Source organism: Marmota marmota, unplaced genomic scaffold, assembly GCF_001458135.2.
Source record: "Marmota marmota marmota unplaced genomic scaffold, marMar, whole genome shotgun sequence".
NCBI classification, from domain to species: Eukaryota; Metazoa; Chordata; class Mammalia; order Rodentia; family Sciuridae; genus Marmota; species Marmota marmota.
In genome coordinates, this window is record NW_025999853.1 from 27,857,855 (window position 1) to 27,877,239 (window position 19,385).

The following is a 19,385-nucleotide window of genomic DNA, read 5'->3' on the forward strand; positions in this document are numbered from 1 at the left end:
AAATGACACTTCCCAAAAGTAAAAATACAAATGCTCAACAAATTTCTGGAAAAAAGTTTAACATCTCTAACAATTAGGGAAATGTAAATTACAACTACATTGAGATTTCATCTCACTCCAATCAGAATGGCAATTATAAAGAATACAAGTAACAATAAATATTAATGAAAATGTGGGGAAAAGGTACACTCATACACCACTGGTGCAACTGCACATTAGTGAAACCACTCTGGAAAGCAGTATGAAGAATCCACAAAACACTGGGAATAGAACCACCATATATGACTCAGTTACCCCACTGCTTGGTATATATCCCAAAGATTTAAAATCAGCATTCTACAGTGATTCAGCTACATCAAATTTTTAGCAGTACAGTTCCCAATAGTCAAGCTATTGAACAATCCTAGATGCCCTTCAACAGATAAATTGATAAAGAAAATGTGTTATATCTACCTAATGGAGTCTTAGTAATAAAGAAGGACTTATGGCATTTGCCAATAAATGAATGGAACTGGAAACTGTCATAGTAAGTGAAATAAGCAAGACCCAAGAAGTGAAAAGTCAAATGCTTTCCCTGATTTGCAGAAGCTAATCCAAAATGCGGGGAGGGCAGATAAAATAGAAGAAAGATCAGTAGGGCAAATGAAGGGAATTGAAGGGGAGGGAGGAGGGAAATAAATGGAATGAATCTGACCTAATTTCCCTAGGTATATATGTGAATACACCATAATGAATCTCACCATCATGTACATCCACAAGACACTAATTAAAATTTAAAAAACTAAAGTAAATAGCAGAAAGATCAGTAGAGTAGAGGGAAGGTAACAGGGGGATGTAGGAGGGGAGGGAAAAGGGAAGTATTGGGACTGAATTAGAGTAAACTATTTTCCATGCTTTTATAATTACATCAAAACAAATCCTTATGTATAACTAAAAAGAATATATACTTTAAAAAATGGGCTTGAAGGAGTGGATTTGTTCTCTCTTCCTTTTTTTTTAGTTTTATTGATTTTATTTTTTTTAAATACACGACAGCAGTTCTTATTACACATATAGAGTACATATAGAGTACAATTTTTCATATCTTTGTATAGAGAGTATGTTCATGCCAATTCATGCCTTTATACATGTACTTTGTTTTTTTTGCATTACAATTATTATTACACATATATGCCACAATTTTCATATCTGTTTATATATAAAATATGTTGACACCCAATTCAAGTCTTCATACATGTACTTTGGATAATGATGTCCATCACATTCCACTGCCCTTGCTAATCCCCTGCCCTCTCTTTTTCCCTCCCACTCCTCTTCCCTATCTAGAATTCATCTAATCCTCCCATGCTCCCCCTCCCTACCCCACTACGAGTCAGTCTCCTTATACCAGAGAAAACATTCAGCATTTGTTTTTTTGGGGATTGGCTAACTTCACTTAGCATTATCTTCTCCAATGCCATCCATTTACCTGCAAATGCCATGATTTTATTCTCTTTTATTGATAAGTAATATTCCATTGTGTATATATGCCACATTTTTTTATCCATTCATCATCCACTGAAGGGCATCTAGGTTGGTTCCACAGCTTAGCTATTGTGAATTGTGCTGCTATAAAATTGATGTGGCGGTGTCCCTGTAGTATGTTGTTTTCTCTTGCCTTTTTGCTGTTTGCCATATGAGGACACAATGTTCCTCCTAGAGCAAACTTGCCAGGATGTTCATCCTATACTTCCCAGACTTCAAAACTATAAGAAATAAAAATCTATTCTTTTCAAATTACCCAGTCTGTGGTATTCTGTCATAGCATCACAAAACAGACTACGAACAGTGTGTATCTATAACTATCTAGAACTATCCCTTTTAATTTGGTTCTTGTCTATCTTTTTGCAGCTGTGAGAGTTTACCATATTGGGCCCTGTGATGAGACTACTGCACAATGAATAAGCCATTGTTTCCAACTAGGTGATGAGTCTATCTGTCCCATGAAAAAGTTGTTTACCTCTGGAAGTATGAGTGTCAAGCAAACAAAGCAGAGCACTGGATTGAGAAATTCCACACACCCTGTACTGAGCTAATAAGGAACTCTGACATATTTAGTATTCTCAGTAGTCAGAGCATTTATCCCTGGTAGTCGGTAGTTCACAGCTTTAGTAGGAATGCTTTTGCCTCTGAGTTCTTCTGCTACTCTATACTAAAGGGAAAAATTAAGATTTTTCTTATTCATAGTGATGAGTGAGACTGCTATATGTAGAGAAATTAATGGCTTCTTGCTTTATTATACTACCCAACTTGTACCCAGGAAGTTCAGTGTGGATATTCTACACCTGAGATTACAAAAAGTCTATTCCTCCACACCTTCCAACCTTCAAACATGTTCATATTTTCCCCATGTTAAAACCCATACACACACACACACACACACACACACACACACACACAAACACACACAGAACAAGCCTTCCTATGAAATTGCTCTAACAAAGATGGATGATGACACCATCATCACCTCAGCCATTTTCAACCATTCTTTTGGGTTTCTCTCTGCAGCGCTTGCATAGTTGAATTGTCCTCTTTGGGAAAACCTTCTCTCCACTATTCTTCAGCACATCCTGTTCTTCTGATACTCGGCCTCTCCAAATTCTCATTCTCAGTTTGTATAGCTTCTCTTCCCAGTCTCAAAGCTTTCCCAAGTTTCTATTCTTAATTTTCACTTCTCTGGGTATCTTGATCACCTTGAGGACTTAAATTATTAGAACTTCTAATTCTGAAAGTTTTCTCAGCTTCATACCTGACTTTCCAGTATTAGTTATGTGTCTGAGTATCACCTTGAAATTCAACATTACCAAAACCAAAAGCACTGAGTCCTTCTCCACCAGGCATTCTTCCTGCTGCAATACTGTGGTTGATAACTGATATGATATCAATGGTCCCCACTGAAGAAAACACCTACTTTCAATTCCATTTTCACCTCTTTCCTGCAGAATCCACCTGACACCCTACAATCCTGCCTTCCCCCTTCAGGTTCATATTACTGATTCCCTGGTTCTGGCTATGTATCTTGTAGTACTCAACTCAACTCAAGCCAAAGAACCTTATTTCAAATCCCAAATCCATCACCCTTGTACCACGGGTAAAGCTACTGAATGTCTCCGATCCTTAGTGGCCACAGATACAAAAAGGGAATTCAAAATATCTACCTCAGATGTTTATAGTTAGAATTAAGACTTCTAAGTGCTTTACATACATTCAACCAATAATAGCAATGAGTATGATTTTCTTTTACTCTCTCATCCACAATTTTTTTTTCCTGTCTACTAGTCCTAAACTTCCCTTAAAAACTAGTGGACAGACTTTTGAGCCACAGTGTGATAATTCAATGTAAAGTATTTTTTTTATAGGCGATGACCCACTTAAATAGAACTTTTTATAATTTCTACACAGTGTAAGAGCTTTCTTATTTAAGCAGTGTCTTGATATTTTTGCTATCTGCTCTGCATATCAATTTAAATCCTTGACTGTATTGTCAGCTCTTTCAGTGGAAGGGCCATCTCTGACACTTATTCTGTTTTCTGTTCATCTTTGAGAATGATGTTGAGCTCACAATAGGTTCCAATAAATATTGTAGGTGGAGTTATGACAATAGCTGCATGTTCTTGCTCCAACATAAGACACAGACACATGTAGAAAAATGTAAACTTAAAAGTAGATATCTTTGAACTACTAGCCATGTGAGAAATCTAAAAGATACTGGCATCAGCTTCATAATCTTTTCCATTTGAAAAGATTTATATAAAATTATACAGCCAAATCACAGTAATAACTGAGTTATCAGATTTCTCATCCCACACATTCAGAAAAGCCTATTGCTGTTACACCAGATTAAGAAAGGAAAAAAGAAAAGTTCCATTTCATGGGAGGGGAAAGAAGATCTATGAAGTTTCCTATTGAGTGAACTAGTTAGCAACCATCACAGCTAGTGGCTTAAAAAGAAGCAAGATATCCCTGTCCTTGAAAAAGGAATAAACAAACTAGTGAAATCAGTTAACACTTGAAAAAATGAAAAATTCCTGGCAAGAGAAAATGATTATATATACTTAACTTTAAGGATGATCTGTCAAAAGTATCATATAAAAATAATGTGGAAGTAGTTATCAACTTCAGTGATCTCAAAAATGAGACTTTCACACTTGGAAATGGCTCAAATTTTATATGTAAAGTAAATAAGTATATGAAGTCAGCATGAATATGTGAGCACCATTATTGTATTTTATTAAAATATGTGTGCATATAAACAAATAGATATTTCTTCAAAGGTTTTAAAATTTCGCATACACCATCCCATTTGATTCCTGTCCAAATAGAGGATAACACAGAGTTCATTTTCATGCTAATCTTTTCATAAAGAAAGAAAAGGAGGAGTTATCTAAACTCTCTATTCCCTGTATGAACCCTTGAAGAGAGCATGAATAAGATTATTAAGCTGAATATTTTGAAGACTGCCAAGAAACACAAGCAGTTTAAAACTAGTAATGAAGCCCATCAAAAAAGATAGAAGTAAAGGTTATTAATGTTTGGATAATGGTGAACCATCAAATGTACTGTCTCATTCACAGATGAAAGGCTTCAAGGTCATGCTTATTTCCCTCACAAGTTCTGCTCCTAAGGACAGACCCTTGAGGGGAAAGACCACTGGGCTATTTTCCATATCTGCTCCGTATTCTTCAAAGTTGGTAGTAGCAGGATCAACACATCTCTGTGGGATGATTCCTTTGCCTGTGCTTAGAAGAGAATTAATGGGCTCCAAAGGGAGATGCCTCCAGTGCTCTGATGACTGCTGCAGTGTGAGGACAAAGAGACTTTGAGAGAAGAAATGAGGAGGCTCTAAAAATCCAGGCATTATGATAGTTGGTGTGTAGGCCAATGAGTGGTTGGTGCTTACATTTTAGAATTCTATCTTGGAAAGAATAAACTGTATTTTGGAATAATGAGAGTAGCTTATAATATCCAGAATTAATTATTCTAAAGGCTTCTCATGGATTAAAAATTTGAATGTCATATAAGAAAGAAATTATTAGTGTTGATATTTATAAAGGAAAGAAATGAAAGCAAGGCAGGCAATTAGATGGTCTCAGGCCACATGATTAATACATAAAAGTGTCAGAAATCATACGGCTGTCTTAAGTACTATGAAACTTTCCTTCAGTAAATACATTTGAAAAATCAACATCAATAACTAAAAAAAATGGAATGAAAATTTTTGAGTTGAAAAATTAGAATAAGTTGCCAATTACTGTATTTATTCTAGAAAAAGGAAAACAATAAAGAAGATTCACAGAAGTGAAAACTGGGAGAACATGAGTCAACCTTTTTCTGGTAAAGATGAAAAAATGGATTCCCAAAGTAGTTGAATTGTCCAAGTCATATAGATAGATACAGGCAGAGCAAGATAAATAACACAGATATTTGTATTTCAGGTCCAGTGATCATGCTTCTATACCACAATTCAGAATCTTAAATCCTCTTTATTTCTTAAACCAATTAATTGTCTAAGAAGGCAAGAGTCTAGTATATACCATCAATGTTAATTGTTGAATTATTAACAAATAGCCATCTATCCTGGTAAGTATAAGTAAGAATACCTAAGAATTTGTTGAAATGACTTGCATATCAAGCATACAATTTGAATTGCCCAAATAATGTAAAATGAGAGGAAGCTTTTATTTGTTTACTTTTGAGGACTTTAAAGGAGGCTGTTATTACATAAAAGTGACAATTGCCATATCAATACCAAGTCTACTAACCAATTTAATTCTAAGCTAGATTTAAGGAGAACAGTAACCACCAACACTCTCTTCTGAAACTAGGTAATAACCTAGCCAAGGATCAACAGTACCCTGGTTTCTTGCTTTACCCATAGCCTTGTTGTGGAAGCCTGGGTTCCACAGCATTATGAACCTGATACGTGCGTACCAGACACACAATTCTACACTGGTACACAGCAGTAAGGAGAAAGGCAGGACCCAGAAGGACTTATTTACCCTTGAGAAGCAGTGTTAGGTTTGATTTGGGAGACGGCAAATTGTAAGAGTAGACAAATACTAAATAGAAGGCAGAAGCCAGGAGGCACATCTGTGTATAATCACTATTTGATGAAACACAACACTATGTGTTTAGACATTAAAGTTCCTTTATTAAAAGATGGCATTGTTCTTGTTTGGATTATAAGTTTCCCCCAAAGACTCACGTATTAAATACAGGCTTGATCCCCACCTGATGGTACCACTGAAATCTATAGGAACCTTTGCGTAGGGGCATCTAGTGGAAGGAAGTTAGGTCATTTCTATATTTCAACAGGTCAGTCCAGTTTGGCTACCATAATGAAGTATTTTAATATGCCCAGTTTAATTAGTGAAAGTAAATCTTTGTCTATAAAAATATAGCCCATCTATGTAAATTGTCATGAAGACCTCTGATACAAGAGGAAATTAAAATTAATTCTCCTCCTAGAGAAAACAAAATCTTTACCTATCAGTCAAGTTATTATTTTTCTTGATATCTTCATTCAGGCATATATTTAACAAATGCTTATTGGGAAATGAATGTGTGTGAAGAATAAGATTAGGAACTGAGAATTGATGCTAAGCAAAACCGGACATGATTACTTCCCTAGTAGAATTTAGAGTGGAGAGGGTTGAGTACACATACCAAGGAGCACACCAACTAATGTGAAACTGCACTGTGGGGAAGCCATCCCAATAATGAAAGGAGATTTGACCAACAAGGCAGGAGGGGTCAAGGAGAGAAAAATGGAGATGATGAGGGATGTTAGGAAAAGCTGTTATTATGGAAAGATGATAATAGATGCCAACTGAAAATGACTGTGGGCTTAAAATCCAGGTTAGGAAACAGACTACTGAGTGTGTATAAGCTTCAAAGATGAACAAAGAATGTTGTTACTGCAAGGGGAGAAGAGAATTAAGCATTTTGGTTCATTTGTTTTAAAATAAATATGAATGTATTTTTAACTTTGCTAGTCATTAGAATGCTCATGCCAAAGCAGAAAAGCAGGATTTCATATGTTTACCTCCTGCAGATGTAGAGTTATTGTCTTTTTATGGAAGGAAAAAAAACTTATTTAAATATCCATTGTACTCTTTCATTTTTAAACACACCTTATATCAATCAACCAGCTCTTGTGTCTAGAAGTTAAACTGAATGTCCAAATTAATTTTAACCATTTGAGGTGTTTTTTTCATCTGATATAGTTATAGGTTTATATTAAATTCCAGAATATTAAAAAAAGTCTTTGCTGAGAAAAAGGATTCATTCATTATTCATTTGCAAAATATCACAAGCTATTTGCATTCAATAAAAGATATTTTTTATGCACTGGTTGTTGTACTCCAGATGATTTGGCACATAATGATCTGCAAATCTCTTGGTACTTCAGAACATCAATTTTTGTTAAATCAGGATTCATCATTAAGGAAAGATATTGTCCCAGACACTAATTCACTATCTACTTTATATGACACTTTTGAAATGCTATAATTCATTAAGCATGAAAATAAAACTTCAATCACAATGAGCTCTCTCTATTTTTTTTTCCTTTAGAAAAGGCAACTCTACAGGAAGAACATGAATGATGTACTAAATTATTTTGCTTACTATATAAAGAATGCATTTTTATTACTTTAACACAAGAATTTGGCTTCTTAAATAAAATATTCCTAATAATGCTAAATTAAAATAACACTAAATACAGTCAACTCCTCACATCCCTGGGTTCCACTTCATGAATTCAAACAATAATGGATAAGAAATATTTTTTAAAAAATGTATCTGTCCTGAATATGTAGTTTTTTGTCATTACCCCCTAAACAATACACTACAACAACTATTTATGTAGCATTTACTTTGTATTAGTTATTATAAGTATTTTGGAGATGATTTAAAGTATATGGAAGGCCAAGCACACTGGCACATGCCTGTAATCCCAGTGGCTAAGGAACCTGAGAAAGCAGAATCCCAAATTTAAAACCAGCCTTAGCAACTTAGCAAGGCCCTAGGAAACTCAGTGAGACTCTGTTTCTAAATAAAATGCCAGAAATTGCTGGGATATGGTTCAGTGGTTAATTTCCCCTGGGTTTCAATCCTCAGTACCAAAAAATTATAAATAAATAAACGAACAAACAAACAAGCAAACAAATAAATAATAAATGTATATGAAGAATAAGGATAGGTTATATGCAAATGCTATGCTATTTTATATAATGACTTGTACACCTGTGGACTTTGATGTCGGCACTTGCTGGAACAAATGCCCTATGGATACTAAGGACAACTGTATTTATCTGTTAATCAGCTTAAAATGGGGCACAAGTGGGATAATAATTTTGTGAAGCCTAATAAACATTTTCTTCATACGCTGGCTTAACAACAAGTCAGAATTTTTTTTTAGTTTAGTTTTGCTCTAATCAATCAATCAATCAGGAAATTTTATTCCTTGCACTTTCCGTGCTTAAATTGTAAATAAATCCTCTTAAAATGGCTCATTCACTCAATAAATTTTACCTACCTCCAGGAAGCACTGTGCCAGGTTAAATGACAAACATCCCTTGCCCACCAAGAGTTTACAGAATGGCAACACCATATTTGCAAGACTGAAGGAATCTAGGTGGCTTAATAGAAGTATAAAGAATACCTTCATCACCCAGAGGAAAGCAAAAATAAACATATCAGACAGGAGGTTAGTCAAGCTTTAATATTTAGGCTATAATATTTTATATTTAATCCCTTGAGATAAGAATCACTTTGCTATATGACCAGAATAATGGTGAAATTTTAACAGAGGGAACTACTTAACCACAGGCAGAATTCTGTTCATATAAGTGTCACAGTGACAGGAGTACTGGGAGAGGAGACATGGAGGTCAGGAACCAGAGGAGAATCTGAATGTAGGTGCGGACAGGTGACTATGGATTATTTTTATTATGCAAATGAGACTGAATTATGTTCTTTAAGAGACAGGAGTGCTTTGAAGATTTTCAATTTTCATTTCTTAAACTATTTATACAATTGTAGATTCACATGCAGTTGTAAGAAATAATACAGAAATACACCATGTACACTGTACCCAGTTTTACCCAGTAAAAATGCCTAGAAAAATTGTAGTACTCTTCCACATTTAGGATATTGGTATCACCAAGATACAAAATAGCTGCATTTCCAGAAGGTTCTCTTGTGATACCCTTCTCAGCCAAATGTATCTGTTGGTAGTATACAGCAATACAATGGATATTTGTATGTTTATCTCCTATGTTCAGATGGTACTAAACTCAATAGTTGTGAGACTTTTCTTTGTATATTCTGCAATTTCCTACATAGATAATCATGCCATATGCAAATAGAGACTATTTTATTTCTTCCATCCTGGTTTTTACACTTTTTGTTTCCTTATATTTCCATATTCAACTGGCTAGAACTTCTACAACCCTATCAAATAAATTGATAAAAGTGAAGATCTTTGCCATGTTCCCAAATATTGTGGAAAGATTTCAATCTTATTAAGTGTGATGTTAGCACTGAGTATTTTTGTAGATGTTCTTTGTCAGGCTGAAAAAATTCCTTTTTATTCCTAATTTTCTGAGAGTTCTAAATTATGAGAGGATATTTAATTATTAAATGAATTTTCTGTATCAATTAATATAATAAAATGATTTTCTTATTTAACCTGTTAATATGTTAGATTAATAAGATAAATCATATTTGATTGCTTTTCAAATATTAAACCAGCCTTGAATCTTGGGATAAATTCTACCTGGTCATAATGTACAATTCTTTGTACATACTGCTAAGTTCTGTTTACTAATATTTTGCCAGGGATTTTTGTATATATATTCATGAGAGATATCATTCAGTGATAATATGTTATTTTTTTCTCTTTTTCTGGTTTTGTTATTATGGCAAGGGCAATATGAACCTCTCTCTTTTTCTACTTTCTGAAGGATCTTATGCAGAATTGGTGTTAATTCTCCTTAAAATATTTAGTGGGGTTTTCCAGTAAAGCCTTCTGTGCCTGGAGATTTCTTGCTAGGAATCTTTTAAATTACAAATTTGATTTTTTAAAATAATAATAAAGTTATTTGAGTGACCTATTTCTTATTTGGTGAGTTGTGGTAGTTGTGTTTTTTGAGGAAATGGTCCATTTCATCTAAGTCATCAAATTTATGTATGTTAAGCGGGTTAGAGAATTTATTATCCATTTTATGTCTAAAGGGTCATTAATGATATATCCTGCTTCATTTGTGGTATCAGTAATTTGTGTGATCTCTTTTTCTTTGTCACACTGGTAGAGGTTTACCACTTTTATTTCACAGAATCGGCTCTGTGGTTCATTGATTTCCTCTATTGCTTTTCTGTTTTCAATTTCATCTCTTTATTTTCTTCCTTCTGCTTGTTTGGTGTTTATTTTGCCTTCTTTTCTTATGTTCTTGAGTTGGGTGCTTAGTTCCTTGATTTGAGATTTTTCATCTTTTCTATATCCATTTAATACCAAAAACATCCTTCCCACGGTTTTTTAAATATGTCCCACACACTTTGATATTATATACTTTTCTTTTATTCATATCAAAATAAATATGTGTAACTACAAAAATATACATATATGTGTGTGTGTATTCCTTTCTTAAGAGTACTTCTTTATCCATGGCTGATTTAAAAGTGCATTGATTTGGAGATTTTCCTTTTACCTCTTTGCTATTGATTTCTATATTGAATCCACAATAGTAAAAAAAAAAAAAAAAGCTGGCTCTATGTGATTTCAATTATTTTAAAGTGATTGAAGTTGTGCTGTGTGTCTGTCTCCTAGGACCTTATCTATCTTGGTATGTGTTCGATGGGCACTTAAAAGTGTTTTGCTATTGTTGGAAAGAGTGTTCTATAAATATCAGTTAGGTCTTTTGGTTGACAATGTTGCCTTTTCTATATGTTTGCTGATTCTATTTCTGTTATTCTATCAATTATTGATATGGGAATGTTGAAGTGAGGAGAGTTCAGAAACAAGAAGTGTAGGGGGGGCCTAGAAATGAATGACACCAAAGGCAGAAGCATATGTCAGAAAGGCCTCTAGTCTATCTAACAATAATCTGAAATATGTAACTGATTTGTTCAGACACATATCAAATTAGAAACGCAAACATGGAGTGAACATCAGTCAGCATGACATGAATGTCAACCTTGAATATATGACAAGGGAGAAAGGAAAGAGGGGAAAGTTTGATAGTTACTAAAACAGTAGATTCAAAGGGAATAATGACCAAAGAGCAGAAGGTGTAAAGACAATGAAGTTAAAATCATTTGTATATTTTGTATCTTGGATGACTGTGTGGATTGAGGTGACATCAATAGAACTATAGACTACATGGGAGGAAACACATTTGGCTGGAAAGAGTGGAACTGACAGAATCCATTCATGTCATCATGAGAATAAGGTATCTATGGACCATCCAAAGAGGTCTAAAAATATATTGGCACTTCAAAAGAACGTCAGATAAACAAGTAGGATTTTAGAGCCTTGGTTTAATTAGTAACAATCTAATCTAGCTACATTGAGATTATCCAGGAAATACAAACTGAATGAGAAAAGAGGGTTAAGAATATGACCCAATTAAACCCCAATGTTTAGAACTGAAAGAAGAGAAGAAATCTGGAGAGGAAAGTGCTATCTATCTGTCAGAGAAGGAAGAGAATGGACAGGTGAGTTTATTTTGGTTCTACATGTATTCTTCATTGACAGCTTACTTTCTGCAGTACACTATACTGGGAGACTGGCTTTTGATGCTGTTACTCTTTCTCGATGTAACAGATAATCCAGTGTGGTCAGCTCAGCAACAGATATTCACTGAACAACCTAGACTGTGAGAAAAAACTTTCAAGAGATGATGACATTAAATCAGAGTCTTCAAGGATAGTAGAAATTATCCACGTAAGGAAAGAGAGAGAAAAAGTCACACCAGGCCAAGGGTACCATCTGAACAACAGCAAAGGGGCATGGGGCTCAAGAGAGGAGAGAATATTTCCTAAAACTGTCAGCAGTGCTGAATGTGACTGAGAAATAAGATAACATCACATGGAAGAAGGCCCTTTCACTTTGACACTTAGGAAGTCACTGGTGACCTCTGCTATAGCAGCTTCTATGAAATGATGTGGATGGAAACCAGATAAGGGTGAGAAGAAGAGTGAGTGGAAGAATGCGAAGTTCAGACCACGTTGGTAGGGTCATTTCTCAAGGAGCTTAGTGCAGAAGAATAAAGATGGAAAAGCTAGAAGTGGGTCAAACTCTAAAAGGCTTTGTTGTGTGATCAGAGAGAATGGAGGACATTTCCAAGTTGGAGGAAAAAAAGAGGAGAGTGCAGACAAAGGCTTAAAAAAGTAGGTTACTTTATCAGTCACTCACACAGCAAATATTTATAGAACCTCTACACTGTTCTTGAGCATATCACTCCAAGATAAAGACAATCAACCTCCCTTCCTGGTTTTAACATCACGTTTTTAAATAAACTGGAGAAACAATAGAAAGCCAATAGTAAATAGCAGAAAAATTACATATATCTCAATTCTGAAGTCAGCATAATAGTGATAAACATAAATACTTATAAAGGTGAATTCTGCTTTGTCACGTTTATATGAGCAATGACACATTTTAATGTAAGTATTCAGTGTTGAGATTTATTTTGCTTGCTTGCTAAATAAAAACATTTATTCTCTTGCAAGGACTTCAGTATGGAACAGATGTGTCAAGCTTTGTATCATGCAGTAATTAATTACAAGCACCTGAATGCGTATGAGTCTGCCAGATACAAAAACACAGTTCAAGAGATGTGGAATTGTATGCAATGGTTTAATTCTTGTATTAAAGTCTGCCTGAATTTCTCCTAGCATTCAGAGACAAAAAACTGAAAACTAAAACAGCTAAAATTGAAAGAACACAAATGACCTCACAATAGAAAAGGCACTAGAAAGCATTTCATATAAAGAATAGTCTCTCATTTTTTTTTAGATTCAGTGAGTCGCAGAGTGTTAATATTGTAAAGAAACTTGACATTATCCGATACTTCTTTACACAGCCCACATATACAATTCTCTTCTTCACATTCCTACTCTGATATTGAGAGACCACTTTATATGAAAGAGAGCCTCCCAGTAGAGAAACTATTCATTCTACTACAATGCTATACATTGAAATTTGTCTCTGATTATTCCCCAAATATAACTTTCTGCAACTCTGCATTATAAGAGTACTTATTTTATATGCATCATCTCTTTAAGAACCAAAAGATGCTTTTGTTATATGTACCTTAGATACATTGTTTTTCACACTAGCCACTCCTAGTTCCTCTGTCTCTTTCTTTATGATTTTTACCCTAGTCTTTTTCTTTTACATGATTTTTAGTAAGCTATTTTTTGTTTTGTTTGATTTTTGTTGTTATCCTCTTCATTAAGCTAACCATGAATTTTCAAATGCAGAAAAATAAATATGCTATCATAGTATATGGTAACTATTCTTAAAGCAATCCCACCAATGATTTGCATTTGTACCATGGACAATTATAATACTCAGGATATAACGGCAAAAAGTACAACCAACCCAAGTTTGTCCTATTTCATTTCTGTATATATTTTTTAATTTAAATATAAAACTGTGAAGATGTCTGCATTTTTCTATCCTATTGTGTCCAAAATAATCCAGGATCATTTTGAATGATAATTTAGCAAATCACTATACATTTTATCCCTCCAAGATTTTGATCTCTTACAAATCTGATGAGTATGTTATCTAAGTCTTCATATAAGTCTCTGGTAAAAGTAAAGAGAATAGGTACAAAGGGAGAACTTCCTAGTTATACAGACAGAAACCTTATTCCAGATTGATATTAATGCATATATTAGAATTTTCTAGTAGTTATTTGTTTAGCTATGAATCTAGTCAGTTTCTATTCCTTTCCTTTACACACTGTTATTATTAGAAACCATCGAAAATATTTACCTATAATTAAGACAAAATATCCCTTTGGAAACCCACTAATTCTTTAAAAAAGAAAAAAAAGGTGAATATATGTTGCTTATTTAATGGTAAATATTTTCTCTTCTAGGATTCTAAAATCAGTATCAGCTTGATAATATTCTCTAAAAATCTATTAAAGATAGACATTAAATTTGTTCTTGTACATTCTCTGGAATTCAATTTATACTGATTGTTCTACACTATAAATGAAATAGCTGGCTATTATTTCCTACAAATTACCTTCTCTTCTGCAATCATATTTTTAACTGGAAGAAGATATAAAAATGTTCCCTGTCTCTATACACATTTTACTGTTCCTACTCAGGACTACTACTCAAAAATTTCATTAAAATATGTACCACCTATATGTGAAATAACATTTATTTTATTACCTCATATAAAACTGTTGTGTTCCCATGTAGGAGAGGTCCATAACAGATATAAGAATGTCCAACAACCCAGCCTAAGTCAGAAGCTGCCCACCACACCTGAAAAATAAGAAAATGATAAAAATGAACATGGCTTTATCAGAAATGTCATATAGCCTACACTTAAAACCATGATTACCTCTCCAGGTTTAAGGCCATATATTGAAGACATTGTCCAATTTAGCATTACCGCATAGCCCCCAGTGGGCCTCACCACACCCTAAAGGAGAGAAAGAGTGAAGTTAAAGTCAGTGGGATGATATGTTAAAAATTTCTCTATCTTCATGCTCTCTACTTTAAAAATTCCAGATTTAAAGTATTGGATATTCTGTAGAGTACATATTACTTCAACTTTTATATAACTATATTTGAATCACTATTTCTGTGGCTTCTCCCACAGAAAAATTGTTCTAATAAACCCAGAACAATTTGTCCTCATCAGTTCCATTTGTGGAATCCATCCTTGCATGACATTATTACTCTTCTAAAGAAGACTTACGATTTCACAAAATCACATAAAATATTTTCAGTGATGTTACCCATTATAAGCATTACATTTTCAAATGCAGTTCCTGAACAAAAATGGAAAATAACAAAATTAAGTGCAGGAAAAACTTCAAATGTAGTTACATGCCTAAAATACAGACTAACATAAGGACATCTATTCCTCAAGATAATTAAACAAAACTGGGTTGCTTAGAGGAAACAAAGTCATATTCCAACTGGAGCCCAATTCCAATGCTAAAGAGGAATCCTGTATATATCATGTTAGAGTTTAACAATTCTTTGGCGGTTGATTCTGAATTCCTGAGGATTGAAACCTGAGGAGCTGGACTTAAAGCTAACAGATTTTATTTATACTGCAATTGGGACAAAACCAGGGATCATTACATCACTATTACACCACTTTCATAAATCAACTCTCAGTGGATTTCCTCAAAACTGTGAACATATTCAACTTTAATAGAAATCTAATATTTGAACAGTGGGCATAAGGGTCATCATAAATAAGAACTGATGGCAAATTTAATAATTAATTAATTTTATTTATTGCTTCATTATAAGCATTAATCATTAGTCCAGTAAGACATAACCAAGTTTTTTATCCAGAATAAGTAAGTGAATGCCTGTTAAGTACAAGTCATATTATATTCAAATGCATTTGAAGCATCTTTTAGTAATTACAACTGCTCTATGAAAAAGAAAATTATTTTACATAAAAGAGTAAGCATGGCTTTAATCAATAAATGTGCTGTTAATTATAATTTTTTGGCCTAACTTTGCATTTTTAACCCATTTACATGGACCAGGGGAATGAAAAATAGATTGATTTTTTCCATTAGTTGCTAAAATCACTGCTCTCCTCAGGTACCACTAATAAAACAGGTATCAAGCTGTGGAACATATTTTATCTACTAGCAACAACACCTGGTCTCTTGGCAAATACCAGGTGAAGCTTTGGTGGCATTTGAGAGCTATTTTCTAGGTTGTATGATACGGTTAGCAGGCAGCTGGATCTCTTGATCATCTTGAGAATATAAGAAATCTCAGGCCCCCTGCCAGCAAACTTCACACATGCATTTTGCTATGTCAACTGAGAAGCTATTTCCCTGTATAGTCTATCCTATCTTCCCCACACTTTGCTAACTAGTTTATTGTAATAAGGTCTCTTTTCCTATGGCTCAATAACTTAATGAATTTGACATTAATCAGTTTGCAAATCCTCTTTTCTAAAAACACTCACTCATTTTTCCAAGGAGAAAAAGTACAATTTTTTTGTAGACAATAAACTGTCTATATGTTATGGTAGACAGCAATATTTATTGTCAATAATATTTCACTGGATACATTTTAGACTTTTCTCTCCAGCCTATTTTAAACTCATTTTTGTCAACAATTATTATAATGGAGTAAATAATTTTTTAGATTATGTGGTACAGAGAGTAAGATGCATCAATCTGGAAATGATGAAAAGGAATAAACTCCACCAGAAAACTTATAGAATTAATAAACAAATTCAACAAAGTAGCAGTATAGAAAATCAATACCCATAAATCAAATGCATTTCTATACATCAGTGATGAATCCTCTGAAACTGGGAATCAAAGTAACAAAAGAGGTGAAAGACCTCTACAATGAAAACTAAAGAACACTAAAGAAAGAAAGTGAAGAAGACCTTAGAAGGTGGAAAGATCTCCCATATTCTTGGATAGGAACAACTAATATTGTCAAAATGGACATACTACCCAAAGCTCTATACAGATTCAATGCCAATTAAAATCCCTACGATGTTCCTTATAGAAATAGAAAAAGCAATCATGAAATTCTTTTGGAAAAATAAGAGACCCAGAATAGCCAAAGCAATCCTTAGCAAGAAGAGTAAAGCAGGAGGCATCACAATACACAACCTTAAATTATAAATACAAAACTATAGTAACAAAAATCACATGATATTGGCATCACAATAGACATTTAGACCAATGGTACAGAATAAAAGGCACAGAGACAAACTCACATAAATACAGTTATCATACTAGACAAAGGCACCAAAAACATACAGTGGAGAAAAGATAGCCTCTTCAAAAAATGGTGCTGGAAGAACTGGAGATCCGTATGCAGCAAAATGAGAATAAATCCTTATCTGTCACCTTGCACAAAATTTAAAGTGGATCAAGACACCACTTTAAATTTAAATTTAAAGTGGACCAGACACCTTGTGCCTAATAGAGGAAAAAGTAGGCCCAAATCTTTATCATGTCAGCTTAGGCCCCGACTTCCTTAATAAGACTCCTAATGTGCAAGACATAAAATCAAGAATTAATGGGATGGAATCAAACTAAAAAGCTTCTTCTCAGCAAAAGAAAAAATTGGTGAAGTGAACAGACAGCCTACATTTTGGGAGCAAATTTTTGCCACACGCACATCAGATAGAGCACTAATCTTCAGAATATAAAGAACTCAAAAAACTTAACACCAAGGAAAACAAACAACCCAATTCATAAATGGGCCAAGGAACTGAGGAGACACTTCTCAGAAGAATTATACATTCGATCAACAAATATATGAAAAAATATCAACATCTCTAGTAATTGGAGAAATGCAGATCAAAACTACTCTGAGATTTCATCTCATTCCAGTCAGAATGGCAGTTATCAAGAATACAGAGAACAATAAATGTTGGTGAGGATGTGGCAGAAAGGGGACATTCATACATTGCTGGTGGGACTACAAACTGGTAGAACAACTCTGGAAAGCAGTTTGGAGATTCTTTAGAAAACTTGGAATGGGACCAACATTTGACCCAGCTATCCCACTTCTCCATCTATACCCAAAGGACTTAAATGAGCATACTATAGTAATGCAGCCACATCAATGTTCATAGCAGCTCAATTCACAATAGCTAAACTATGGAACCAACCTAGATCCCCTTTAGTAGATGAATGGATAAAGAAACTGTGTTATGTATATACAATGAAATATTACTCAGCATTAAAAGAGAATAAAATCATGGTGTTTGCAGGTAAATGGATGGAGTTGGAGAATATCAAGCTAAGTGAAGTAAGCCAATCCCCCAAAATTCTCTGATAAGTGGATGTTGATCCATAATAGGGAAGGGGTGGGCATGGGAAAAATGAAGGGACTTTAATTGGGCAAAGAGGAGGGGAAAGGGGTAAGATATGGGAGCAGAAAAGATGGTGGAATAAGATGGATATTATTACCCTAGGTACATGTATGAGTGCACATATGGTGTGATGCTACATCATGTACAATCAGAGAAATATAAAGTTGTGCTGCAATTGTGTACAATGAATCAAAATGCATTCTTCTGTCATATATAGCTAATTAAAATAAATAAACTAATTTTTAAAAAAGACTAGATACACCCAACAGAGTAGTAATTCAATTCTAAAACCCAGATGATAAATTTTAAAGGATTAACAAATTTCTATTATCTTTCAAATGGGTAGTTTTTCAAATGATGTTCAGGAATGTTGCTTTATAAATTTGTGGATATTTAAACCCAGCTGACCACAAAAAATAAAAAGTGAGACTTAATGAGACCATGTATGAAAAATCATTTAAAGCTATAAAGGCTAAAATTTTAAATCTTTGGGTTTGTTTGTTTTGTTTTGTTTAAGGGCTGGAGATCAAGTCCAGGGACTAACACATGCTAAGTATGCATTCTGCCATTGAATTATATGACCAGCCTAAAATTTAATATATTTTAGAAAATATTATTCCTTCTAGAAATTGTTGCTTTTTATTTTACCCTGTTCTGGCATTACTCAAAAAGGAAAACTGCCAAAATAATTAGAGGCCACCTATCGACCATGTCCCACACAGGCAAGGAAATGGGTTTCCCTTCAGAGGAATGGGCTGGCTGAGAAATAAAAACTAAGGAAAATAGTACGGCAAAAAAACCACAGAACAAGAGACAGACCAGTCCCACCCCTCCCTTCGGACACTCCAGCAAGGAGCCTGGGGCCCGCCATAGCAGAGAGGTGACATCACCAGAGTTCCGCCGACAGAATTCCTTCCCAGCGGAATCCACGTTAGCAGGTGTGTGACTCCCACCCCCCCCAGATACAAGCAGCCAGGAAACCTCGGGAATCTCTCCGGGGGCGTGTCTGTAGGGAAGCAGAGGGGATTCCGGATCCCCACCTCCCCTTAACACCAGCGGCGACACCCAAGATCTTAGCCGCCAGTTTCTGGGGGCGTGCCCACCAAAGGGGTCCGGAAAAATTAAACTGTTGGTTCCCAGATCACCCCACCACAGCACTGGGGCTTAGATGAATGACAGAGAGGGTGTTCATTGTTCGGGATATAGGACTCGCGGTGGGGCTGCAAGTGTAATCAGATCCTTGGGGAACCGCCTCCAGTGAACAGGACCT

General features: G+C 34.6%; 1 protein-coding gene across 3 annotated transcripts in view; it reads right to left on the minus strand.

The window, feature by feature from the left end:
• Positions 1–19,385, minus strand: part of Acss3 (acyl-CoA synthetase short chain family member 3) — a 162,590-nt gene that overhangs the window by 75,911 nt on the left and 67,294 nt on the right. For 2 of the 3 annotated variants that reach the window (XM_015482962.2, XM_048804586.1), the window contains exons 6-7: positions 14,633–14,713; positions 14,458–14,553 (exon numbers count right to left, since the gene is read on the minus strand). The exons of the other annotated variant lie outside the window; for it this stretch is intronic. In XM_015482962.2, coding sequence (XP_015338448.1) covers positions 14,458–14,553; positions 14,633–14,713 — 177 coding nt within the window. The remainder of the gene's footprint in view (positions 1–14,457; positions 14,554–14,632; positions 14,714–19,385) is intronic. 3 annotated transcript variants of the gene reach the window in all.